Genomic DNA, 27706 nt, shown 5'->3' on the forward strand with positions numbered 1-27706 from the left:
ACTGATGGACTTACTTCTGGCTAGACATGCATAGGATGACCCTGTCAGTTAATTTTATAATGGTGCATTGTGAATCTGTTTTAATCAACTGCTGTTTTAAATGGTTGTTTTTATTGAAATGTGATCCTGCATTTTACAGTCGTTTTCATGTAAGCTTCTCTGTGAGGGCTTTGATTTAAAAGGCAGCACGAATCGCCCAGTGAGCTGAGCAGGGATTCCAGTTTTGCTCTCTGGAGACAAATCCAATAAATCACACTGCTGGCAAAATGAATTTGTAGATGTCCGCTGGCATAGTGGAAAGCGTGCTGGATATGTGTCAGGAGATCTGTGTTCAAATTTCCACATAGCCATAAAGCAGCAGACGGCTCTTTCTCAAGTTAACCTACCCCACAGGGTTGTTGTGAAGTTAAAATGGAATTTTATCAGAGGCTTTTAATGGGACCTAACTGCTTCTCATAGAGAAAAAGGACAATTTCTTGTTTTCACATGCTAAGTGATTTAGATAGATGCAGATTTAAAATCCACCATTGCCTAATTGTGAGGATGAGGTGTGTTTCTTCTTGGATTGCAGGTCTGGTTTCTCAACAAACTGAATAAAGTCAAGCTTTTGTTTGGTAAATTGAGCTGCAATTCCATGCAATTCCATTAAATCCCATCAACTCAATGAGATTTAAGAAGCCCAGCTGTGTACAGGATTATGCCTTGGTTTTCAGATGTTTGAATGGATTGATCACTAGATGTATCAGTCTGCAAATGGGGCAAGCATACGCTTTTCTTAATGTATTGTTATCCAGCTGCATTTATCAAACAAGCCCGTCCTAGGCAGAGAATAAAGACGCGGTCGAATTTACTATCATACAATGTGGTGATGGCCGTTGGCTTAGATGGCTTGAAAGCAGCCTTCCCTAACCTAGTATCCTCCAGATGTTGCTGGACGATAACTCCCATCATCCCTGATCGTTGGCCATGCTGGCTGGGACTGATGAGAGTGGAGAGTCCAATAATATCTGGAGGCCACAAGGTTGGGAAAAGGGAGTTTAGACAAAATCATGGCTTATCAACAGCCATGATAGTTAAATGGAAGCCCCATTTTAGCATCAGTATACTTCTGAATACTAGACTCTGGGGACAGAAACAACTTTGGCTGTTTCCTTCATGCCCTGTTTCCTAGGAGGATTTGACTGGCCACTGCTGGAAACAGGATACTGGGTGAACTCTCATTCTGGCCCAGCAGGGCTCTGTTTATGTTCTTATGTCTGCTGATGCAGAATAATAGATGGCAGTTTCATCATGACTGGGCAGCCCCTTTCAGATGACAGAGAAATGCAGGCTCTTATCAGCAAGAAGAGAGGAGATTTCCATGGAACGTCTGGCTTCTCATTTTCCATTTGAGCCAGCAGCATTCAGGAAGCCAAGTGATTTCTGTAGCTGTTTTGATACTGTTTGCGTGCAGCAGGGGCCTCAAGGGTCTTCTGATAGCGTAAGGGCCTGGGGCCTGGAAATGTCCCAGTTAAAGTACTGAAATAACTAAGCTGTGTTGTCTTTGAAAAAGAAACCATTCTGAGTTTTGCCCATCATAGAAACATGTAACAGTGGTGTTGAATTCACTTTATGCATGAGCTGAAATTTTCTTTAGCGCTAGATTTTATTTTTAAATGGGCAATCCAAATGCAGAAAGATGAAAAGGGCAAGCCATGCATATTCTGAGGTGCTAGTTTATATGCCAGATGACACATTCATGGAGGATAAGGTTATCAGTGGCTACCAGCCATGATGGCTGTGCTCTGTTTCCATAGTCAGGTGCAGTATGCTTTTTAATACCAGTTGCTGGAATCTGCAGGACGGGAGAGTGCTCTCGTGCTCGGGTCCTGCTTGTGGCTTCCCATAGGCATCTGGTTGGGCACGGTGAGAACAGGATTCTGAACTAGATGGGCCGTTGACCTGTTCCAGCAGGTTCTTTTTATGTTCTTATAGGCACAGTACAAGCACCGGAAAGATAAAGCCAGGCCTTGCGTATAGCATTGATGTTGCTAGACAGGAGAAGCATTCCATGCTGGGGAACAGCTCTTCACAGAAATGTAAGGTTCTGATACATTGAGGACTGCCTGACTTGGCTGTAGGGTTTGGATGCATGGATGCTACAGATTCCTCTGTTCTCCCCTTGACTCCACAGATCAGTTACGCTGTGGCTAAGGTGTAAGTAAACAGGATGCAAGCATAGTTCCTGTGCTTACTGTGGTTTTGTAGAGCCCTGTTTACACACACATACACACCTACACTTTTTCTATCTTGCTATACTTTGTGCTTCAGTTGGTTTTGCAGGCTTTGATACCCTTCAAGCTTGTAGCTGAAAAATCCCAATTCTTTCTTTTAGAAGAACCAGCAAAGCTGATTTCACAGTCCAGCTCTTGTGGGGTTGCCCGTTGGAGCCATGCACCTCTCTTTACCCCTCTTCCTAGAACTGTTATGGAATTGAATTTTAAATGGGAAATTTTGACTAAGGTGAATGACGAATGCCATCTGAAGTAAGCAAGGGTGGTTATTGGGGAGAGGGTCTGACTTTGAATGCTCTCTCCAGGGGTGCTTTCCTGGTAGCTACCTGAATGTGTTTTTTGTGCCAGGCAAAGATTCCCCACCCCCATCCTGGCCAGGCCTTTAAATGCCTGTGGTTTTTTTAAGCTCCTGTGCTGTGTTATGTGTTAATATTGTTTTAATTGGTGGCCTGTAAGCCACTCTGGGAGCATTTTTGTTTGAATAGTGGGGCACAAATATTCTAAATAAATAAATGAAGAAATGAAGCTCTACAAAAAGATTTCCCAAATAGTATGCTACTTATACCCTTGCAACAACACCCTGCCATTTTATGTTAATTTAAGTTAAAAATTTTCACTGTAATAAGAGTGTATTCTCCTCTCCAGCACTAGAGCTAACATCTCCTCTGTGTGTGTGTGCGAGATACATAAGAGCAAATAGGCTTTCTTCTGCTGTAGCAAAGCTTTCTCCCTTCCCACCGCCCCCCCCCCCGCAAGGTCCCCCTCTTCATTACATTTGTCTGGTTGTCCCGCTATCAAACCTGAACTGTGGCAAGAACCACTACAGCAACAAGAGTGAAATCTCTCCCTTGACTCCACGAAGACAACTTTACAGCCTAAGCAGGTGTTGCAATTTAATTGTGGCATTGTACATCTTGAGCAGGGCTCTGCTCTGTGTCAGGACTTTGGGGCAGAGGTCTAGCTTGACAGACTGAGCAGGGGACCCCAAATGCAGCAGGGTGGCTTGCCACATTTTGAAGGAAGTGAACTAATACATGCTGCCATCCAAAGGAGGTCTGCCACCATGAGACTATCAACTCCAAATTCAAGCTTGGGACCAGTCTACTTGAAGGATTACCTTACCCCTTATGCGCTCACTCAACCACTTCAAATCTGTGGAAGTGGCACTTTTGCAAGTTCTACATAACATTTGTTCTGCATATCTGAAAGGTTTATCTTTTAGTGTTGCACCACCTACTCTCTGGAACTCTCTTCCTATTAATATTAGGCAGATACCGTTGTTGTACTCTTTTTGACAATTACTAAAACCTTACTTATTTAGGCAAGCCTACCCAGACATGTTATTTTTATTATGCATGTTTAGAACGGTTGATTCTATCTGTATTTGGATAATTTCGTTATGCTTTTACTGTATGGTTTTTATCACTGTTTTTAATATACTGTTTAATGTAAACTGCTTAGATAATGTATTTATTATTATTTTGTACTATTTAATGTAAACTGCTTAGATATTATTAAGAGCTATACAAATGTTGCTAAATAAAACAAAAGTAACAGTCCAGAGTTTGAAATGATGTAACTACACTACCAGAGAATCAATCTGTCTATCAGTCTGGGGTATGGGCAGGGAGGGAGAGAAGTTTGCTGGTACAACAGCTAGCTCCCAATAGGTCTCTCTCTTTCGGGGGGGCAGCTCTGTCCCCAACCTCTGTCTCTTAACTCCTGTTTGATTACAGCTCTAGCTGTTGGGTGTGATTCTGATTAGACCTACCTGAGCTTTGGAGTTCCCTTGCATTGGTGCATCAGGCCACAGTACTGACTGCTGTGATCTCAGGCAGCTTTGGCCTTGGCAATGCTGTTTCGGTAAAAAATGAGGGGCTAGTATTCATATCTTGATGTAAGTGTCATGGGTGCCAGCACAAAATGACTGCCGTGGGCAGCAAAAAAAAAAGGTGCTGATACTCTGTACAGGCGAGTACTACCACCAAAAAAGCCCTGGGTCTTGGTACAAGGAAGGAACCTTAGATATCAAGTGGCAACAATCTGAAACAGCAGTTAGGTTAAGGGAGCAGGGAAATAAGCAGAGTCCTCGCACTCTAGAGCTACTGAGACTGAAGAGGAAGCTGAGAGGAAAGGCCTTAAAAGACTTCCTAAAAGAAAGGGAGGATATTGGCCTGTGGGGTCAGCTGATAATGATCAAGCAGGCTGGGACTGCAGCTTTGGCGACATCCTTGGCCTACAGCACTTGGCTTGTAAGGCTTCCCAAGGAACCAAGAGGAAAGGGGCTGAGGCCTAGCTGCAGAAGGCCAGGACTGAGAGAAAAACACACACAGGCACACACAAAGCAAACAACGGTGTCTTACAATGAGTTACAGTGAAGACTAGGTTTACAGTTTGATATTAAAAACTTAGTATTTGCCCCTTTCATTCTGAAACAGTGGTGTAGCTGCACAACTTGCACCAAGTGATGCATTCTACTTACTTATCATTACATATGGTGGCGAGAAGAATCCAGGAATTGGGCAAAGGAACCTTGAAGTAAAAGCAACCACATTAGGAATATATATGAATGCACAGCAAAAGCCTGATTCAGAATAACAATAATAAATCTGCGCTATCACTTAAGACCTGAGCAGGCTGTGCATGCATTAATGTGCATGAGAGCTGTGCCAGCTAGTGTGTATGTGTGTGTGTTTATGGGTGTGTTTTGTAACTTCCTCCCTGAGGGTACCCCATGATGTCACTGAAAGCACTAAACTCACAGCTGCACTGAACAGGGAGTGAGCTGTCAGTTTCAAAGCAGGCTCTCTGTCCTGCAACGCACAGACAGAAGCTCAACGCAATGAATAAGCTGTTTCTGCATTTCCAGTAGCTTGCAGCCTCTTTCTGGCCCTTCATGAATTTTCTTAAAGGATTAAGCCTTACCCATTGTAAAAACCAAGCTCTGCTTTGCGTATGGTCTTCTCTCTCTTTTGGATGCCAGGATGGTAGCCAGAGGGGAAATGGCCCGGTTTTGGAGCCTGGAGAGCCTTCAGTTAGGTATGTTTGAGTAGGAGATAAGCTCCATTTATTCTCTGTGGCATTTTATGTTTTCAGCTGTTGTAATCTTGGGGCTTGACTTGGGTATAAAATAATGCATATACTAGCAAGACTAGCAGTTAAACCAACACAAGAAAAATGAAAGGAAATGAAAACTAGCTCTACAGGTTTTATTATTTTTATTTTTGACATTCCAATAGGGAGATAAGAATTGCTCATTCATGTCTGCCTATTTCCTCCCTGCGGTAAACAATAGAGAAATGACTATAGAGAGCAAGAGATGGTAAACGAGCTATAAAGAATCTAAGTGTACATATTGCATAGGGAGACTCATCTCCACATTAGTTGTTTTCAGTAGGTGCCTCCTTTTAAACTAGTTAAGTATTCACAATTTACCATGGCTATATAAGAAAGACAGAAAGATGGGGGATGAAACCGTCCAATTGCTGGGAGCTCTTTGCAGATTTTTATAAGCGTGGTTTTCCAGTGTGTCTGTATTGTAAACATATTCATTCTTATATAAGTTGTTCAAATTTCATTTCCATTTGCAATATCATATTTAAATAGAAATTAGGAATGTTGTAGATGATGAACTTTAAAAGATCATGCATTTTTAAATACAATTTGAAATTTAAAAGTGGTCTTAATTCGAACAGACAGATATACGCTTCTAAGGAATGAGGTCTACAAGGTAAATAAGCTCTTTATTCAATTCTAAAAATTAGGTCTCCTAAAAAAGAGAGAAAAGAATGAAAAGGTTAGAACTCATAACAATACCAGGAAGGGGATAATTTGAAATGCCCTTTTTTCTCATGGTATGTCGTTATGAGAACCTATTGGCCAACGTTTTGGCACACCCAGATGAGACAAGGCCACTTTAGTGTACGGGACAGTCAGTACTAAGCTCTCTATACTTTGGTTTGCCTTTAGATCAGCCTTTGCCCAACCTGCTGCTCTCCAGATGTTGTGGACTACAACTCCCATCAGCGCCACCAGAATGGCCAGTGGTCAGGGACAATGGAAGTTGTAGTTCAAAACATATGGAGGTCACTAGATTGGCCAAAGCTACTTTAGCCTATTGAGTTGGAGAGCCAGCAACTGTGTAGCTCTAGAGCAGCCTTTCCCAACCAGTGTGCCTCCAGATGTTGTTGGACCACAACTCCCATCAGCCTCAGCCAGCATTGCCAATGGTCAGGAAGATGGGAGTTGTGGTCCAACAACATCTGGAGGCACACTGGTTGGGAAAGGCTGCTCTAGAGAGGCAGGCAGGAGTGCATCTCCGGCCCCAGTTCTCAGCTTGCTTGAATGTCCAGCTGCCTGTGCGTCTTGTGGTGCCTGTGCTGCAGGTTGTCCACTCAAGACTTAGCAGATCAGATTGCACATAGTCATTGCACAGTTTTATGCTAGTATTTGCACAATTGTGTACTAGAAGACAAGAGCCCTTATTAGGATTACAAAACCCCATGCAATGTGAGAACCATGATTGCTATTAGCTGAGATTTAAAGAGTCACCTTCCACCAACCCTCGAAGAAAGGGTAGACCATCCCGTTTTTTAAGTTACTTTTGCTGTCATCCATCATGAAACATTTTACTTATGGGGATTTAACAGGAAAATGTGGTTTTAATTTGGACCCAATTAATTTATTAATATATCATCCCTGAATTGGATGTGAAACTCCTGGCCTCTTTTTCATGCATTCTCCTAACATCCAGAAAGAATTTGCAACCCCCTCCTGGGACTGAACCATCCTTTTGAGAATTGCTGGTTTGATATGGTTTAATCCAGAGGTAGCCAGATGTTGCTTGACTACAACTCATGTCATCCTGGACCATTGGCCATTCTGGCTGGAGCTGATGGAAGTAGTAATCCAGCAACATTCTTATTATTGATAACATGTTGCTTTTCACATACACACAAAATGTCCCAAAGCGACTTAGATCATAAAAACCACAAATAAAACACAAAATTCTTAATAAAATGCTCATCCAAGAATATTTAATAGGAGAAATTCTTGCCTTTTACCACTACAAGGCAAACCTAGCCTTTATAAATAATAATAACAACAACTGGAGGGCACCACATTGGCTACCCTAGTTTAATTCCCTGATTTGCTTGCTATTTGGGGGAAACCCCACTGATAGATCATTTTTTCTGATAAACTTGGATGCTCTTGAAATACTTATCTACTTGATTAGCATCAATCATTTCCCACTACCTTCCTCTCTGCACTTGGGATGTCTTGACCTGCTAACCAGCTTTGTAAATATGCCCACAAAAGTTACTAGATTGCAGAAATTTTTACTAGCCTGTTCAGAAGTTAGAGTCCTGCATTTCCATGCTGGCTGTGCCCCCTCCTCCAAGGACAACATGGAAAAACAGGTCACTAGCCTCGTAGGCTATTAAAAAGATTACAGTATAGCCCTCTGCTCATCCCTGCATTTCTGTGCTGGTTGTAGAGGAAGAGACTTTTCTTCTTCCCAGGCCACATGGGTCAGTACAGGAGAGATGGAGCAAGTTGCTCACTTTCCTGCATAGAATTCCTAGTTGTCTATGTCTACCAGGCAATTTGTTCAATACAAGGATGTACTACACTACACTGGCTCCTCTTGGTATGTCTGTGTATTTCTACAGTGTGTCTAACCACCACCCTTCTCCAATTGGAAGCCTTTATAAAACTTATGCTAGGGTTCACAAGCCTTCATACAGCACAGTTGGTCCTGCAGCAGGAGCAAGTGTGGTGTAGTGGTTAGACTATTGGACTAATACCTGGGAGACCAGGATTCAAATCTCCACTCAGCCATGAAGCTCACTGGGTGACCTTGGGCAGTCATAGTCTCTCAGCCTAACCTACCTCATTGAGTTGCTGTGAGGATCAAATGGGGAGGGGGAAGACAATATACTGTGCACCACCTTGAGCTCTTTGGAGGAAAGGCCGGATATACATGTAATAATAAATGAAAGTAAATAAGTTCCTAGCTTCCATACCACAACAGTATGGCCGCGACCTGTTTCAAAGTATGTTATCTTCTCAATTTCCTGAATGGGCCGGTGATCATCAGTAATCCGCTAGAGGAGTGGTAGTTTTGAAGTTTTATTAGTGATTGCTTCTGCATATAATAACGTTTCGGCTGCTTTTGATTTGGATTATTTTAGTTGAAGTTGGCTTTTAGTTAAAGTTGGTTTATTGTTTTTAACATTTGATGATACTTAGGATGTAATGGTTTTACGGTCGTTCTAAACATTGTACATCACTTTGGGTATTCTTGGGATAGAAAAGTGATTTACAAACACTACAAATACATAACATAAACAAAGACCCACTTCTGGGGAAAAAGACAGTTTTCTTGTTAGGTGTCGGCATGTGTGATGGAAAGAGATTGAGCCAAGTTTCGGTTTCTGCCAAACAGTGGAATGGAAAAGATGTGGTAGGCTGAGCTGGTAGACTTCTGGGCTGTTCCACTTCAGATTGCAGGTAGGGACCATTATAGTTTATGTGAAAGGTTTTTGTACAGGAGGGAATTCAGAAATATAATTCCCCCTCCACACGTATGCCATAAGAAATGGTACAGTTCAGAATTCTACCACCTCATTCTATACACTAACAGTGAACTCATTCTCCTGAGTGTGGATTCTCAGATAGCTAAAATAGCACCATTTACACACAAGAAGGAGATATCAGCAGGCTTGGGAAAACTCCCAAGCTGAACTACAAAAATTATTTTGGGCGGAGGGGAAACACATACACACCCCAAGCTGGGAGATGAGGGGCTTCAAAAGCAGCGCAATGCAAACTAGGCATGCTCAGTGGCCATGGAATGCTGACTGACTGATGGAGGAGGGGACTGGAAAACTGAGAGGGAGGCGGAATGCAAAGGAGTATCCTGAAAGATGGTATTGGTGGCTGAACACTGAACAGGAGCACTCCACACTTCTTATTGCAGGCCCCATTTGTTCTGCATAATATGTAGACTATCCCTTAGCATAGGCTCAGATTTTTCACTGCCCTAACTTCCTTCAGTGTGGTTTCTTGTGGTTCATTCAAATGGATATGAACAGTTGGAAATCAGGTTCCATGCCTTTATAACAGGAGGTTTTATCTATCTATCTATATATAGTCACAGAGAAAGGTTATACCTCAATATTTCACTGTCTTGCCAGGTGCTGCAGATGGTGGTATTGAATCTTCTGCCTTAGTGGATGATAATGGTAGCGAGGAGGATTACAGCTATGAAGAACTCTGCCAAGCCACCCCTCGGTATTTGCAGCCCGGAGGGGAGCAGCTAGCTATCAACGAGGTAATGAGAATGTGGTTTTTGTGCATGAATCTTTTTGACGATCTGCTGTTTAAGTATCTTAGATGAAGAATCAGATCTGTGGGCCCATAATTTGCTCTGGTTTGTTTGTTTGTTTTTTGAGAACTTCAAATTATTTAGTTCATCTTTCACCATTTTGAAAAGCAAGTATCTCCATGGATAATACCTAGAGGTTTAAGAAAAATGGCTTGATATTTCTATCGCTGCACATAGATGCTTAAAACATTTGTCTCTGGCCATCCCTGCAGAATTCTTGCCCTTCACAAAATGTTTCTGTTTCAGCTGATAAGCGATGGGAGCATGGTCTGTGCAGAGGCACTCTGGGATCATGTGACGATGGACGATCAGGAATTGGCTTTCAAAGCTGGGGACGTCATCCAAGTCCTTGAGGCTTCCAACAAGGATTGGTGGTGGGGAAGAAATGAGGACAAGGAAGCCTGGTTTCCAGCCAGCTTCATCAGGGTGAGTAAAGCAAGAACTCTTATTTTGCTTTGTTTTATTTTATTCATGAAACTTCTGAATCGTCCTTCATCAGAATCCATTCCAGGGCAGTTTGCAAACACTAAGCAACAATCAATAAAATACAATTAAAATGTACAATTAAAATGTAGACCTTGCCTACATTGCTCACATTTAGTAGTACTTCTTCCTTTCCCACTGCAACATGTAGATTGCAGTGACGCTTTTCACTCTTAATTTTCTGACTTCTTCTAAGCTGAACATTTACAATCATCACTGTCCAGATTGTTCTCCTTTACTTTCTTGTGTTTGCCTGTTACAATTGTTCTTTTTATGCAAAAATGCACAGATATAAATGATCCCAAAGGGACCAAGCAGACTGTTTATTTGCAAAGCTTGCTTTTACATTAGGCTGTCCTTTTATTATTAGTGTTGTTTGCACTCACAACCAAGTATTTTGTGGAGGGGAAGGACTCAAGACAGGGAGTCCAGCAAAAATGTGGAGGAAGAAATCCACATAGAACATTTTATTCCTCTGTCCTCCAAAGTGATAAAAGAATGCAGAAGCTCTTTGTCATCATCCAATTCCCTTTTAAAAAATAAAATAAAAGACTTTCAGAACATGTGTTCTTCGCTATAGTAAAATGCAACATATGCATGTAGTTTCAATTCTTTTTTTAAAAATGCCTCTCCTGTAAAGTCATTTGTGTTTATATGTGGGAGCCATTATTTTTTTAAAACTCTGCATGAGTGTTCTTGAACTGTAATCTTAAAAGCATGGCAGCTGGCATTCCTGGCAACAAATTGGGACAGGGCAGCATACATGCACAGTTTTAAAAAATAACGGCTGTTACATATTGATAAATAAGAAAGTCTTTGCATGTTTACTGACTGCAGGTATAGAGGGTGACAGCTTGATTTCCCTTGGGAGGGAGTTCCATAGCCACAGTGCTATCACTGAAAATACCCTATCACAGGTCTCTGTTCTTTGTGCTATTCCTACTCATGGCATCACAAGTAGGGCCGTTCCCTACTGGGCTCCTGCTGGGAGGAAGAGTGGAATATAAATCTAATAAATAAATTATCACACAGTTTGGCCCAGAAGATACTAGTGAAGGTGCTCTTTAAAGTACTTGAATCCAAAATAATTTAGGGCTTTGTGTACATAGTACGTGCACCTTGAATTGGGTCCGGTAGCTCACAGGCAGCAGAGAATAGGGGTGATATGATCTCTTCTTGCTGCACAATACAATAACTGGGCAGCAACATTCTGCACTAGCTGCAGCTTCCAGACTATCTCCAAGGGGGGTAGTCCCATACAGGGTGCATTGCAATAATAATATGGAAGGCTAGTAGAGAATGGATCACTGAGGCCAAACTCTTTCAGTCTAGGAATGGCTGTAGCTGGTGAACCAGCCAGAGCTGGGCATAAGCACTCCCCATCACTGCGGCCACCGTGCCTCCAATGACTGCTTAGAATCAATGAGTACCCCCAACTATGTACCTGCTCTTGCAGGGGGAGTGCTACCCTGTCTAGATCAGGCCAGCATCCCAATTTCCAAACTGAGCACCATTGACCCACAGGACCTCCTGTTTTGTCACAATTTAGCTTGAGTTTCTTGGTCTTCATTCAGCCCATTGCTGTCTTCAGACCCTGGTTCAGCATCTGCCTGTCTTGATTCCGATGAACTAGACAGAGAAAGAGGGCTGGGTGTCATCCACGTATTGATGACGCTGTGCTCCAAATCCTGGGGGGACAGCATGAGACCAGTCTGCATGTCTCGCTTTGAATTGTGTGAGATTGCATCATACTTCTGTTTCTGTAAGGAAGTAAATGGGTAAGAGCAGAAAGGGCCATGAGTCAGTAGTTTCAGACTGGTATCGCCCTTCCTGCATGTGACCTGTCAAAAACCTTTACTGAATTGCCCAGTTCCCAGTGAGGATCACTCAGCAGTATCTCTGCATTAACAGCTGCATGGTTGAAATCCGCAAAGTGTTATATATTTGCATACACTTTGCTCATTAGGTCCCCTTAGTATATCACACTCTCCTGACAATGACTGTAAGTAAGAGTTTATTTATTTATTTGTTTCATTTTTAAACCGCCCATAGCGAATAGCTCTCTGGGCGGTGTACAAAAAGATTAAAATACAAAATATCATAATAAAATCAACCAAACATAATAAACACAAACAAGGAACAACAAAAATATAAAAGTTAAACACATTAAAATGCCTGGGAGCATAGCCAGGTCTTAACCTGGCGCCGAAAAGATAGAAGCGTAGGCGCCAGGCGTATTTCTTCGGGGAGGCTATTCCACAATTCGGGGGCCACTACAGAAAAGGCCTTAGATCGAGTAACTGTCCTCCGGGCTTCCTGATGAGTTGGTACCCGGAGGAGGGCCTTAGTTGCTGGCGAAGTGACCGGGTAGGTTCATAGTGGGAGAGGCGTTCCACAAGATATTGCGGTCCCACGCTGTGTAAGGCTTTATAGGTCATAACCAGCACCTTGAATCTGACTCGGAAACAGATAGGTAGCCAGTGCAAATGGGCTAGAACAGGTGTTATATGTGCTGACCGGCTGGTCCTCGTCAGCAGTCTGGCTGCTGCATTTTGTGCTAGCTGAAGTTTCCGAACTGTCTTTAAGGGCAGCCCTACGTAGAGCGCATTACAGTAATCCAGCCTAGAAGTTACCAGAGCATGAACAACTGAGGCGAGGTCATCCCTGTGCAGATAGGGGCGTAGCTGGGCTACCAACCGAAGATGGTAGAACGCATTCCTTGCCACCAAGGCCACTTGCGCCTCAAGAGACAGGGAAGGATCAAGAAGCACCCCCAGACTACGAACCTGTTCCTTCAAGGGGAGTGTAACCCCATCTAGAACAGGGTAAACATCCACCATCTGTACAGGGAAGGCACTCACCAACAGTGTCTCAGTCTTGTCTGGATTGAGTCTCAGTTTATTAGTTCTCATCCAGTCCATTATCGCGGTCAGGCAATGGTTCAGCACATCCACAGACTCACCTGTAGAGGATGAAAAGGAGAAATAGAGCTGCGTGTCATCAGCGTACTGGTGGCAACGCACTCCAAAACTCCTGATGACGGCACCCAGAGGCTGCATGTAGATGTTAAAAAGCATGGGGGACAAAACTGACCCCTGAGGGACTCCACAATGGAGAGTCCAAGGTGTCGAGCAATGTTCCCCAAGTACTACCTTCTGGCGACGATCCGCCAAGTAGGAGTGGAACCACTGCCAAGCAGTGCCTCCAACTCCCAACTCTGCGAGTCTCCCCAGAAGGATACCATGGTCGATGGTATCAAACACCGCTGAGAGATCAAGGAGAATCAACAGAGTCACACTCCCTCTGTCCCTCTCCCGACAAAGGTCATCGTACAGGGCGACCAAGGCTGTTTCAGTGCCAAAAGCAGGCCTAAAACCGGATTGAAACGGATCCAGATAATCGGTCTCATCCAAGAGCGCCTGGAGCTGATTGGCAACCACCCGCTCCAGAACCTTGCCCAAAAAGGGGACATTTGCCACCGGTCTATAGTTGTTCAAGTTATCTGGGTCTAAGGAAGGTTTCTTTAAAAGAGATCTTACTACTGCCTCCTTGAGGCTACTAGGGACAACTCCCTCACTCAAGGAGGCATTTATCACTTCCTTAGCCCAGCCGGTGGTACCAGTCCTACTAGCCTTCACTAGCCAAGATGGACAAGGATCTAGTGCAGACGTGGTCGCCCGCACCATTCCAAGTTGACCATGTTTTCAATCAGACACAGGCCCAAACCAACTTTTGCTTTTCCCTAAAGTAATATTCACTAATAGGCAAAAAACCTTGCGGTTTAAGAACCTACCTATAGCTAACAGATATTTCTATCAAACTTTAAAAAGCAGGGAAATTGGGCAGCTATAGTGAATGCACCAGGGGAGCAGGAGACCTGAACTCCTCTCTGAGATATTGTACTGCTCTACAAATTGGTCAAAATGCAAACACCATTTGGGTTCGTCTTTCACAGTCCAATCCACTTGCTGTGTAGCTTGGAAGAATTTGGTAACATGTGCCTCTGAGCATATGGTGAGTAGTGGCAACACCTGCCATCTCCAAAAATGGAGAATTACATTTTTGTATGTTTGTTGGTGTTCTTCTTACTTTGCTTCTTTTCTGTGTTACTACTGTTTCTACAGAGAATCTAACCTAGAAAATTATATTTCTCTCATTATTCATCCAAGAAATCTGTGTTAATTTTTTAAAATTAATTTCAAAGCCTTTTAATTGGTCAATGTCATATGATGGTGAAGACAGCCTTTTGTGTTTCAAACTGGAATCTGAAACTGCAGATTGATGTAAAATCAGACTGATTACAATATGTTGCTACTTAAGCAATGACTCTAGTTGTTGGGAAAAACAAACTTGGCCTGCCCAAGATGCATGTTTTTAGCCTATTCCACTTAGGAAAAGGTGGGCATGGTCAATTAAAAACATAGAGCACACCTAGAATTTTGCTAGAATACCTTTCACCTCCCACTGTTTTATCTTGTGCAAACTGAGACACTTCTCATGGCCATTGGAAACTATTCTGCAGAACAGTCAGTGCCATTATTCCACAATTGTGTTTGGAGCTTTTTTTAGTGTAGTAAAGTATTGCTGTACTTCACATATTCACAGAAACAGAACCCAAAGAAAATGATTTACTATAGGAAACTTCACTAAAATTGCAAAGGAAATCAGACATATTTAAAGTGACCATCTGAACTATGTCATCTATTTTAATATTGTGTCCAGAGAGTAAATCCAAAAGTTCTCCCTTTTAGTCAATGCTGCTGGATCTGCTGGCGTCTCTATTGCTGTAATGGAAAAGTCCAACAGGCTGTGACCCTCGATGTTAAAATGCTTTGCAGCTGGTTGCTCCACTTTTTTTGTCAAGATTGCCGACTTGTGGTTCCTGAAGCGCGTGCGTAGGTCAGTTGTGGTCTTTCCTACGTATTGGATATGACATCCTGGTGTTTTGCACTCGATGATGTAAACTATATTGCAGGACCTGCAGGTGATGTTCTGTTTGATGTAATATGTCCTGCCTGTCCTAGTGCTTGTAAAAGTGGCTGTCTCCCTGAGGTGCACACAGGTGATACAGCATTTGGAGTGACAAGGATGAGACCCTGGATTGATGATAGGTGGCTTAAGCACAGCTCTCACCAACAGTCTGCGCAAATTAGGAGGTTGGCGAAATGCTATAACAGGAGGCCTGCTGATGGCTCTAGTAAGATGTTCAGAGTTTGCCAGCAATGGGTAGCTCTCCCTGATTGCTCGGTGATAATTAGGAGATGCTGGATGGAAATCTACCACAAACTGAATCCGTTGCTCTCTGCTCTTTGACACCTCAGTATGATGGAGGAGGCTTTCTCTGGACAGAATGGAGGCTCGGTGGATGTTGCAATTGATAATATGTGGAGAATATCCTCTTAGAAGAAGGTGTTCTTTAAGTTCACTGATCCTTCTCTGGTATTTATCTTCAGTGTTGCAAATAAGTTTGATTCTCAGAGCTAAGCTATACACAATGTTCTTCTTTATATGCCTAGGATGGCAGGATTTCCAGTTTAAATAGGTGTGGGCATCAGTGGGTTTGCTGAAGAGATCAGTGGCTATTTTGTTGTTTTCAATGGTGAGAAGGACATCCAGAAAAGGGATGTGCAGATTGTCATTTGTACTATTAAATGTAAACTTAATAGAGGGATGGATAGAGTTTAATTTTTAAATTGTTCCAAACTCTCTTTACCATTCGTCCAGACCATAAAGATGTCGTCAATGTATCGCCACCATATAGTGGTTTGTTGATGGCCTTTTTGAGGATCTCCTGTTCCAGTTTACCCATAAATGTTGCCTAGAGTGGCCGTTCACTCGGCCAGATAGGCGACTCAAAAATAAAATTTATTATTATTATTAATATAAAGAGATTCGCATATGATGGAGCCATGTGAGTCCCCATAGCTGTGCCTTGTAGTTGCAGGTAGTGTTCTCCATTGAATGTAAAGTTGTTACAAGTCAGGACTAGCATAGCTAAAGTTGTGAGAACCTCTGTTGGAGGATTGTTCTTATCTCTGGTGTTACGGAACTCATTTAAAGCCTGAATCCCATCATTATGTGTTATATTGGTGTAAAGAGATGTGACATCTAAAGTAGCTAGTATAGTATTGTTGTGGAATTGATACTGCTTGTTTAAAGACTCAATTTTAAGCAAGAAGTCCTTGGTGTCTTTGATATATGATGGGAGGTTTTGCACCATGTTTTGTAAATTTAAGTCAATGTACAGAGAAATCCTTTCGGTAGCTGTGTTGTTACCTGAGACAATTGGGCGACCAGGATTGTTGGCCTTGTGGATTTTAGGCAGCATGTAAAACCTTCCAGGGGTGGGATTTGGATTAACAAGGAGATCAGCAGTTTCCTCTTTAAGAAGTTTCCTACTTGTAAGATTTTGTATAGATGTAATGATACGAGTATTGAGATCTGTGGTGATGTCTTTGTCAAGAAATCTATATGTTGTTTCATCCTTTAGTTGTCTTTGACCTTCTGCTATATAATATGTAGTGTTAAGTACTACAACAGCACCACCCTTATCTGCAGGCTTGATGACAACATCCCTTCTCATCTGAAGGTTCCTTAGGGCTATTCTTCTTTTGAAAGGTTGTCGTAGGAGTTGGTGTGTGGTTGTTGATGACTCTGTTTATTGATAAGAGAAAGGTTTCTAGGACTGGATTCCTGTTAATGTTCGGTGTCCAAGTTTTAGGTGGCAGAAACTGTAGCAGAGGATCTCTATTGTAGAGGTCTATGTTGTTCTTAGAGTCATTATAAAAAAAATCAGCCAATCTACATCTCTTTTCAAATGCTTTGATGTCACATTTCATCTGTGCTATATTGTGCTCTCTAGGTGTTGGGCAGAAGTTGAGGCCTTTGGATAGAAGCCTAATTTCATTAGGTGACATTTTGCCTGCAGTGAGATCTATTATTGTTGTGGAGTCATTTCTGTAAGTTATGTCAGGTGATCTTGTTATACATGTGGAAGTTTTTGGAGTAACTTTTGAATCTCCTGTTTTTCTTTCTGTTTTTTCTTATATATATATATATATATATATATAACAATTCCAGCTGCGGGTCAATCAGGAAGAACTTGCAGAAAATGGTAGCAACCTCCAAGATGAAGAACAAAATGCAGACCCTGGGAAGCACCGCCCAAAAATTGCTGAAAACAAGGATCAGATGAGAACCAACGTTATTCAGGAAATAATGAATACAGAGCGGATCTATATCAAACATCTCAAGGACATCTGTGAGGTAAGCTGCAAAGTGCTGGAGAAGAGTTGAGGGGGAAAAACCTCCTACGTTTTTGAAGGAACATAAGAAGTTGCCTTACAGTGAGTCAGACCATTAGTCCATCTAGCTCGGTGAACATGGCTGGAAAGGAGAGGAAATCTGAGATGGATCTTTTCTTTGTTGGCAAGCAAGATTATGCAACCTTTTACTTTCAGTCTCTTCATCTTTGACCAACAAAGAGTCCCTGTCTGTCATTTCTAGGGGTACATTCGGCAGTGTCGTAAACATACAGGAATGTTCTCTGTGGCTCAGCTCAACACCATATTTGGAAACATTGAAGACATTTACAAATTCCAAAGAAAGTTCTTGAAAGATCTAGAGAAGCAGTACAACAAAGAAGAGCCTCACTTAAGTGAAATAGGATCCTGCTTTCTTCAGCATGTAAGTTGGATAATTCTGCTGCATTGATATGATTAGCAAATGTTATCCTAGAAATGTAGTCTTGTGAGCTAAGTCAGCTAATTGTGCAATAACACTGCAGATATCGGCATTGCACATGATAGTTCTTCTGAAGCAACTAAAATAAGTCTGTACTGCAAGACCTGAAACTTAGTTGAGTTTTCTGTTCATATGTAAGACCTTTTCAGAAGAAGGGGCTGTAATTGACAAATTGAAGGAAACAGCAATACTGATTCACCTGCAGAGGCTTCTAGCCTCCTATCACCTCAGATAAATTATATGGAAATAGGCTTAGAATCTCAGTACCTTTTTGGTGGGGAGGCTGGTCATTCTTAATTTCCCCCTCTGCCTGCCCACTTCCTCATATGAACCACCTCAGGTCCATGATTGCACGGGGAAATGTGTAATGTGAAGCACTGGTACGCAGTTGGTCCCAGTGGAATTTTGGGGATAGGCTGTGACTTCTTAATCTGCCCTCAAGACTGCATGAATGGGTCCAATCTTGCCTGTATTTCAGGGGTGGGGAACCACTTTTATCTGGCAGGCTGAATAAAAAAGCAACCACCCTTCTGCCACTTCAATTTATTTAACAAGTGTAGACTGCTTCATACAAAAAGATATCAAAGCGGTGTACAAGATAAAAAAGGAAATAAAACACAAGTTCTAAAAGCAATAAAATCATGACAGCAAACTCTTAATTTTATTCAGATATACAGTTGTTGCATAGTTACTGGGTCACACCTCAGGGAAAGCCGCCTTAAACAAAAATGTCTTCAGTAGGTGGCTAAATCTCATGACACTTGGCGCATGTCTACTTTGGCTGGTAATTGATTCCGCAGAAATATTGGGTGGCTCCGAGTGTGTCGGAAAGCAGTGTGGCTTCCCTTGGGTGCTGACTGGAAACAGCGCTGAATGCAAGCTCTGTTGGGGGAATGCTCTTAAGACTTGTATCCCCAGTGTTCCTTGCAATAGGGCTTGCATGTTGAAATCCAGCACTGAATGCAAGCCACTCTGAACAGTTTGAAGAAGTGGTAGTGGGAGCAGTGGGGAAAGGGGGTGTCTGCAGGAGTGGGTGGGCAGAGAGCACCCTTTCCAATCCCTTCCTTGATATTTTAACCAAAGCTTTTGCTCCTCCCCTCCTTTTTTTTTTTTTTAGCAAGAAGGCTTTGCTATCTACTCTGAGTATTGCAACAATCATCCTGGTGCCTGCATTGAGCTGTCCAATCTGATGAAACAGGGCAAGTACCGCCACTTCTTTGAGGCTTGTCGCCTACTTCAGCAAATGATTGACATTGCCATTGATGGTTTCCTTCTCACGCCTGTTCAGAAAATCTGTAAATACCCCTTGCAGCTTGCAGAATTACTCAAATACACCACTCAGGATCACAGGTGAGACAAGCAGTATATTTTATTTGCCATGGGGACCTTCCCAAACTCACCCCAGGGCATTCTGGGTAAAACTAATCCACAGTAACTACCACCCTCTCATTCTGTTTAGCTCATTTACTTTAGCTTGGAGCAAAGAAGTTTAAGACGGCGCGGGACCACAATATCTGTCGGAACGCCTGTCCCGATATGAACCGGCCCGTACACTACGGTCTACTATGAAGGCCCTCCTCCGGGTTCCGACTCATAGGGAAGCCCGGAGAGTGGTGACAAGATCTAGGGCCTTCTCAGTGGTGGCCCCCGAACTATGGAATGGTCTCCCCGAGGTGGTGCGCCTGGCGCCGACACTATCATCTTTTCGGCGCCAGGTTAAAACCTTTCTCTTCTCTGAGGCATTTTAATTCCTGTTAATTCTAAATTATTATATTTTGATTTTAGACTGTACAGTTTTGTGTACAGTTTTGTGTTATTTTTATTGTATTTTTAATGTTCACCGCCCAGAGAGCTGTTGCTAGTCGGGCGGTATATAAGCTTAAATAAATAAAATAAATAAAAATAAATAAATAAATAAGAGGCTGCCAAACAGATGATGGAACAATTTTGCTTTTTGTTCTGCCAGAGGATAGGACCAAAATCAATGGGTTCAAATTACAAGAAAGAGGATTTAGGCCAGGGGTAGCCAAAATGGTGCCCTCCAGATGTTGTGGACTACAACTCCCATCAGCCGCAGGCAGCATGACCAGGCAGTCAAGGATGATGGGGGTTGTAGTCCACAACATCTGGAGGGCACAGTATTGGCTGCACTTGATTTAGACTAAACATTAGGAAGAATTTTCTGACAATATAAGCTGTTCAACAGTGGAACAGAATGCCTTGCTAGGTGATGGACTCTGTACTTCATTATAGGTTTTTAAGCAGAGGGAGAGGGAGAATGTCTGTCTGTTGTCGTGTATTTCCTTGGACTAGATAAAATTTGAGGTTCCTTCCAATTTCTGTGGTTCCATTTCCATAAGCCCTAACTCAGATTTCTGTGTTCTCTTAATATATGCACTGTCAGTGAAAGTGGAAGAAGACCAATGCTGCTTCTACACTGTCTTGACGAGTAGACAAAATAGCAGTTAAATTGTGCTGAGGTGTAACTTCAGCATTTTAATTGGCAACATGCACTTAAATTAACATAGCACCTTTACATAGTAGGCCAAAAATCACGTCTATCTCTTGTAGCCTATATGAAGTACTCTGCTTTAAGTAATTTGTGACTCAGAGCTGTATCAGTTAGGGTACATGGATTGCACAATATGTCTGGTACAAGTTCCATTATTCTGAATAGAATGAAATACTTTCAGAATATTTAAGTAGTCAAATAAAGAGGAACTATGATTTACAGTATTGCAAGGATATAGGACTAAATGAGGACACACACCCATGGAGTCAATTGTGGCTCTATTTATGATCAGTATTGGCACGCATTTCCTTTAGGTTGGGGATTATTTGTCACTCTCCTGGCCAGTATCTGTGTTTGCTTTTTTAACATTGTAATCTTTTTCACAGCTATCATGCTGCTGTGTCACTATAATATGAGGAGAGTTTAATCATGTAAAAACTTTACAGGGTTGTTGTAAGATTAAAAGGCCCTATGTATATTGAGGGGATGTAGCTCAATAGTGTTGCAAATCAGAGTAGACAACACTGGGCTGGATGGACAAATAAACTGGCCTGGCACATGTTAGCATCCTAAAACAAATGAGGGAAAAATGCAAGCTGCGCATTGTTTTGGAAGTTAAGGTCTGTGCTTACAGGCAGCGATTGTTATATTCAATTTGTGGTTTTTCCATCCATGCAAGGTGTGTGTGTGTGTGGGGAGAGCAAACTGAAATGTAAGTGGGAGACTACATTTGCTGAGGTCGTACAGTCCTCTCCTAGGACCTCAGAAGGAACATAGACAGTTGTCTTTGAGAGATTCCCCATGTCAATCTGTCTGCATGTGGAAAGCTAACATGTCAGAAAGAACAGCTTTTAGCACTTTCAAACTAATGGCCTATAATGCCTCAGCTTGTTCGATTCAGCTCTAAGAATGCATATTACATTTGCCTCATAGAATCGTAGAGTTGGAAGCGGCCTATAAGGCCATCAAGTTCAACTCCTTGCTCAATGCAGGAATCCGACTTAAAGCATACCCAACAGGTGCCTGTCCAGCTGCCTCTTGAAGGCCTCCAGGGTTGGAGAGTCCACCACCTCCCTAGGTTATTGGTTCCATTGTCATACCGCTCTAACAGTTAGGAAGTTTTTCCTGATGTTCAGTTGAAATTTGGCTTCCTGTAAGTGGAGCCCATTATTCCGTGTCCTGCACTCTGGGGTGATTGAGAAGAGATCCTAGCCCTCCTCTGTGTGACAACCTTCCAAGTACTTGAAGAGTGCTATCACATCTCCCCTCCTCTCCAACTGAGGTTGATGTGTTGTGACCATCAAGTGCCAACAAGGGATAGATGGCCAGCAAAAACCTGCTCTAAACCTAAAATTAATGTTGTAAAAATGTTTGGACACTAAGGTAATTGTGTGAACCCATAAAGTTTTGGTTAATGTACAATCAGTCCAGGAAGCTACACTGCCACTGCCATACTCTCTTTCAGTAAAATAATCCCTTTCAGGAGTGGTTCTATTTCCCCCCTCCCCACTGGTCATGATTCAGCTGAATGTGACTCTTGTGGGTATGGGGACTCTTTGTCGTCTGCTTCCTTCCTCTCCAACTGTCGTTTTCAGTATTTATTCAGTACTGCCTCAGAAATTGCCATGATCCTAGCTTTGTGAAGAAAAAAGGGCCAGGGCTTTCCCTTCATTTGAGCTGTTCAGTTGTACTCTTTTCATGTAGACTTTGCCAACCGGGTGTCCTCCAAATGTTTTGGACTACAACTTCCATCAGATCCAGTTGTTAGTCTAAAATGTCTGAAGGTCACCAGGTTGGTGAAGGCTGGAATATATAAAGGGACTGCTGTTTGGGCCATTGTCTGAGTTCAAGATAAGGATCCCAGATTAGCATAAATAAATACCTCTCCCCATCCTTGCATGCCTCTGTGTGTGTGTGTGTGTGTAATGAAACCATAGCAGTTTTTTTCTGTACTTTTCCAGTTGCTTATTAAATTTCTCAAAGAACAAAATTCTAAGGGGAGGAGAATCCTCAGATACTTTATACTTTAAGCTTTTTTCTTTATCTCATCAGAAACTTTGTTGTTGTTGCTGTCATCAGAAAGTGTAAAATTAGATAGAATTCAATTAGTTCCTTGTGATGACTCACGGGTTCTTGGAAAGAATACTGTGCGCACCTGACGACTAAATGTGGTCAAAACCGTTTCTTATGTGTCCACATCCTCTAAATCATATAAAGTTAAACCTAGGGTAATGATTGTATTATTAACTCAAAATGGTGATATACTTAGACCAAAGGTTAACAGATGTTTTTATCCGTTTAACGTTTACAAAAATCTAGAGCTAAGGTGCGCATAATGTTCTCAGTTCCTTGGCTGCGTGGCTAAGAGAATGGGATTGGGCTACAGGACTGTTTCCTCCCTGCCTCCAGGTCCTTTTCCTTAAAGACACCATATGAAAGCTTTAAGCAAGCGCCAATCTTATCCATAATTAATGGTAACTAGAATTCATTATTAATCAGGTTTTGAACCAGCTTCACACCCTGATTTGAAATCCTGGTTATCAGCACACTTTGGTTATTATAACAGTGGTTAAGGGCAGTGCCAGCATAAGCCTTTACTGTGGTTGGGAAAAGTAGGAAGTAAAATGATGCTATTTAAACTGCGTTGGAAATCATGTGCATTAATCCTCACTGTGTCAGGATATGAGCACTGGTTTTGCTGAATCGTACTAAAGTTCACCTAGACTAGCATTCTGCTTCCGACAGGGTCTAGTCACATGCCTCTGGGAAGCTCATAAGCCAGGTGTGAAGGGGATGAAAAGACTGATCTATGCCTGCCTTCATTTTGTAGTGACTATAACAGTATAAAGGCAGCGTATGAAGCCATGAAGAATGTAGCCTGCTTGATCAATGAACGCAAACGAAGGCTAGAAAGCATAGACAAGATTGCCCGCTGGCAAGTGTCCATCGTCAACTGGGAGGTAAGGATGCACTTCCAGGATGTTTTAACACTGAAAGACACGGGGTTGTTTCCAGACTTAGCCAGGATTAGAATAGACCCAATATAATCAATAGGACATAATTAGTCATTACTAATTTAAGTCCCATTGATTTTAATGCAGGGATGGCTAACCTGAGATCCGCAAGATGTTATTGAGAGTACAACTCCCAGCATCCCTGACCATTGGCCATCAACCTGCTGAGGCTGATGGGAATTGGAGTGTAGCAATATCTGGAGGGCCACAGGCTAGCCACCCTTGTTTTAACAGGTCTACTCTAAGCATGACTCACTGTGACTCAACATGTTCAGCAGCCATTTTACTCTTGAATGTTGGTATTTTGTCCTGCAAGCGATTGAAGAAGGATGTTGTTGATTTCAGTCTTGTTGATTCATTCACAGTAATTTTTTTGCACTTGCCTTGTTAACAATTGTTCAGAAAGTGGTTTATGGCACAAAACACAGCCAGTACCAACAAAAAAATATATGGCACAGAAAGCTTTTGCGTTTCGCCAAAAGGTGACAAATGTTGGGGCCAAGCAGGTCTCCAGGGGGAGGGCAATTCTGTAACACTGGTGTCAGCTCTACACTGCATCAGCAGTGTCGGGGGGGGGCTGGAAATTCCTGGGTCTTTGGCAGGGAAGGAAAGTCCTTAGCCAGCATTCGGGTTGTAAATCTGCCAGGCCTATCCGAAGCGTACTTGCCAAGTCAGAAGTCCAGAAGCGAGGTCAGTGGAGGTCCGGGATCAATTGCCAAGGAGGTCAGTCAAAGAGATGCTGCAGGGAAACTAGGTCTACACAAAGCCACGCCTGACGTTGCAGTCAGCAACAAGCTGCATCCAAGGTGTGCCTTATAAAGAGCAGGATGGACAGCAGGTGTGAGCCCTCAGCGTTTGGGCCTTAAGGAGACAGGCCTGCCTCTCTTCTGCCTGACCTTCTGCTGTCTACGTTCTGCAGGTGAGGGGGGAGTATCCTGTTCACTGTCTGTGTCTCGCTGCAGGGCCTCTGCTGTCCCTGGGGTGCTCTGCAGCTGAGGGGCAGAAGGAGCTGGATTCTCAGGAGACTCCTCCGTGTCTCCTGCTGCTCCTGGGTCTGCTGCTGTTACTCCCGAGTCGTCCTCATCTGAGGAGTCCTCTGACGGGGCCATGACAACTGGGGCAGTTATTGAAAAGACGTTGCTCCATAATTTTATGTTTTGATTATTTTTTAGTAAGTGCACTCCAACCAAACATTAGCATGCTTAAACCCAGATGAACCAATTTGTGACCCAAAATTCCAGTATGTTCTATATATCCCTTCCCGGCAACTGTGTTCCTCAGTTGGAGCACAGCTGAGAGTACCATGTGCCTCAGAAGTGCACCTGTTATATACTAGAAATTGGGCTTTTCATGTTGCAGCTCCAGCCCTCTGGAATGAGTTATTAACTGATACTAGACAAGTGCATAATCACCAATGTTTTGGGGGCTAAGGGGCACGTTTTGAATTTTGAGAGAGGGCTGAGGGCACCAGTCACAAAATGGTTCCCATAGGGATGTGGCATAACACAAAATGGCTGTCATGGAGGGCATGGTATAACACAAAATAAGCCAGCCTGGCTGCTCTCACCTGTCTGTATTTTAGCTAATGAGTGAAGTCATAGATGTGATTGGTAAGTGAGTTGTTTGGACATCAGGCAATGGGAATCCCTGAGGTCCTAAAGAGCTTCTGTTTTCCCCTTCTCTTTAGTGCACTTTTCCTACTGCTGTCTTGTTTTAGGTTCATCTGAGATCAGGTAGTCCCTAGAAGTTATTTTCTGCAAATGTTACTACATGGTAAGTGTGGGTGGGTGTTAAAGAATCCCCTCCCCAAATAGCAAATGCAAAATGTGAAAACTTTGCAAAGAAGCTTAGGCATGTCTCATGCTGTGCAGGAGCTGATGTCCAGGCACTGATTAAGAATTTACTATATAGTTAACTTGTAGTGTAATGATAGGCACACCTACTTCGGAGGTCTCTTTGTGTTTAATAGGGTTTACTCTCAGGTAGGTGGGTAGAGGATGGTAGCCTAGGCTTCGGTTGGGGGAAACAGAGTTCTTGTGCCTTTAACAGCTGTATCTCCACAATCAGGACCAACAAGACATAGCTGACTTTCCATGACAAACGGGGGGGGGGGGGGGGAGAAGCAGCAATGATTGTACTCTCTCAGTTTCATGTTGTACCATGTCTTCCATGGCAGCCATTTTGCTTCATAGCTTAACTCTTTTTTAAAATGAAAGCTCAGAGTGTGGTGTCTCTGCCAGGGGCACCAGTGAAGGCCTTCACGAGTGCCATGGTGCCTTGTGTAGGGTCTTGATGTTTAGGTGGCTCTTGAAGTTTATCTTAGTTTAAGAAGGCTTTTCCTGAAGTTTGAGCCAATCATTTTATGAAATAGCAATTGTTCCATTTTAGAAATGGTTTTATTCCTTTTAGTGTATTGAGTTTGTAACCTTTTGCATTTTATTTTATTGTACGCTACTTCAGTAGCCTTTGGTTGTGAAGTGGTTTATAAATCTGCAAGGTTATGGTAATCATCCAAGTGAATAATCTTTAGTCTCCCCTTCTATATTTACTGTAAATGTTTTTAGGGGCAAGACATATTAGGCAGAAGCTCAGAATTAATCCACTCAGGAGAACTAACCAAAATCTCCAAGCAAGGAAAGACCCAGCAAAGGACTTTCTTTCTCTTTGACCACCAACTTGTCTTCTGCAAGAAAGATCTCTTGAGAAGGGACATGCTGTACTACAAGGGTCGGATGGACATGGACGAGGTGGAAGTGCTGGACGTTGAGGATGGCAGAGACAAGGACTTCAATATCAATGTCAAAAATGCTTTCAAAATTGTTAACAGGGCCACAGAAGAGGTCCATCTGTTTTGTGGGAAAAAGCCAGGGGATAAGAAGAAGTGGCTGGAGGCTTATGCGAATGAGAGGAGGCGAGTGCAAGAAGACAAAGAGATGGGCAAGTATCGTCTTCTGCTAAATGAACAAGCTTTTGAAATAAGAGGAAATCACATGTTTACTTCTCTTATTCCTGCACTTGGTGCAACGTTTCCTGACTTTTAAAACTGCTTTGCCTATTTACCAGACCAGACAGAAGGTTTAGCTGTATAGGCTACGTATTCTCTATCAGAACTGGGCAGAAGAAAGCTGGCAGAGGGTATTTGTTTATTTATTAGATTTCTTATCTTGCCTTTCACCACAAGGTCCCAGGGCAAGTTAGAACAATAAAACAGTTACATTTATAAGAACGAGTAAAACCATTCCAAGCAGAACAGAATAAATTTAGCAAAAGAGGTGGGTTCCATGAAAACAAAATACCTTTGCTGTCAAAGGCCAGTGTAAAGAGGTGCTTCTTGAGCATATGGGAAAAGCTGCACAATAAGCATAACTCATCATCACCTGACCCATTTCCTGCCTTCCCAGATCTGCTCAAGAAAATGATTTGGTGGTGATGTGGGAATCCTCCCTGTCTACTGATGAAACAGCGATAAAGCTGCTTTAGAGACATGACCAAGAGTAACAGAAGATGTCCATTTGGTTGTTCCTGTGTCTGCCTGCCTTTTACACTGCTCCTTGACAGTGGAGGCTGGTCTGTTAGGGGGAATGGGGTGCTTCCCCACCAACCTCAGCCTGCCCTCACCTGGTTGCCTTCCTACTATAACCAGCCCAGGGGGTGGCCCTCCTCCTTAATCTCAGAGTTGCCCTGGTAGAACTCAGCAGGGAGGAGGATGGGCTCAAATTTAGAACTAGTTGGCTCTGCCTGCCATTGGCTATGGCTCCACCTACTGTTGGCCTCCCTGCTTTCCACCTTGCCTGCCCCACAGTGCACTAGCCTCCGCTGCTCCTCGCACTGGTTCAGTGTAGTGGCTAAGAGACAACAAACCCCCAGTTTAAGGGCTCATTCACACAGGAGCTGAACTTGGAATTAAAGACACAGCTGTTGTCATCAAGATAGATCTGCAAGGTTCACAGTTTACAGCTTCACATCCACTGTTTTCCATTCACACTAGTTGGTGTTCCTCTGGGAAGGATTCATGTCACTGTTTTGTGCTCCTGTCCCCTGTTTTACATGCTTAGTCCCTCCAGAGTATTGATCTTGCTAATAGAGAAGGGAAGGTGTTTTTTTGTCAGTTTCATTGTTTGCCAATTGCACCGCTCTGGGCAGAAGCCAGAGAGGGTGGGGTGCAATTGACAGAAAACTGATGTGATCAGGAAACTCTTTTTAAAAAAATGTAGGTGGGGGGACTTCTGTCACATTGACTTCCCACCCCCTATTTCACATGCTTTGTCTCTCTGGAGTATTGATCTTGCTA

General features: G+C 42.8%; 1 protein-coding gene across 7 annotated transcripts in view; it reads left to right on the forward strand.

The window, feature by feature from the left end:
- Nucleotides 1-27706, forward strand: part of SPATA13 (spermatogenesis associated 13) — a 120328-nt gene that overhangs the window by 82983 nt on the left and 9639 nt on the right. For 6 of the 7 annotated variants that reach the window (XM_061628539.1, XM_061628541.1, XM_061628542.1 and 3 more), the window contains 7 exons: nt 9473-9609; nt 9910-10089; nt 17227-17412; nt 17653-17832; nt 19007-19239; nt 23232-23361; nt 25980-26352. In XM_061628539.1, coding sequence (XP_061484523.1) covers nt 9473-9609; nt 9910-10089; nt 17227-17412; nt 17653-17832; nt 19007-19239; nt 23232-23361; nt 25980-26352 — 1419 coding nt within the window. Of the gene's footprint in view, nt 1-5119; nt 5313-9472; nt 9610-9909; nt 10090-17226; nt 17413-17652; nt 17833-19006; nt 19240-23231; nt 23362-25979; nt 26353-27706 lie in introns of those variants that run through there. The other variant, XM_061628546.1, reaches the window with a different exon arrangement.

This window comes from Rhineura floridana, chromosome 5 (genome assembly GCF_030035675.1).
Source record: "Rhineura floridana isolate rRhiFlo1 chromosome 5, rRhiFlo1.hap2, whole genome shotgun sequence".
Classification (NCBI taxonomy): domain Eukaryota; kingdom Metazoa; phylum Chordata; class Lepidosauria; order Squamata; family Rhineuridae; genus Rhineura; species Rhineura floridana.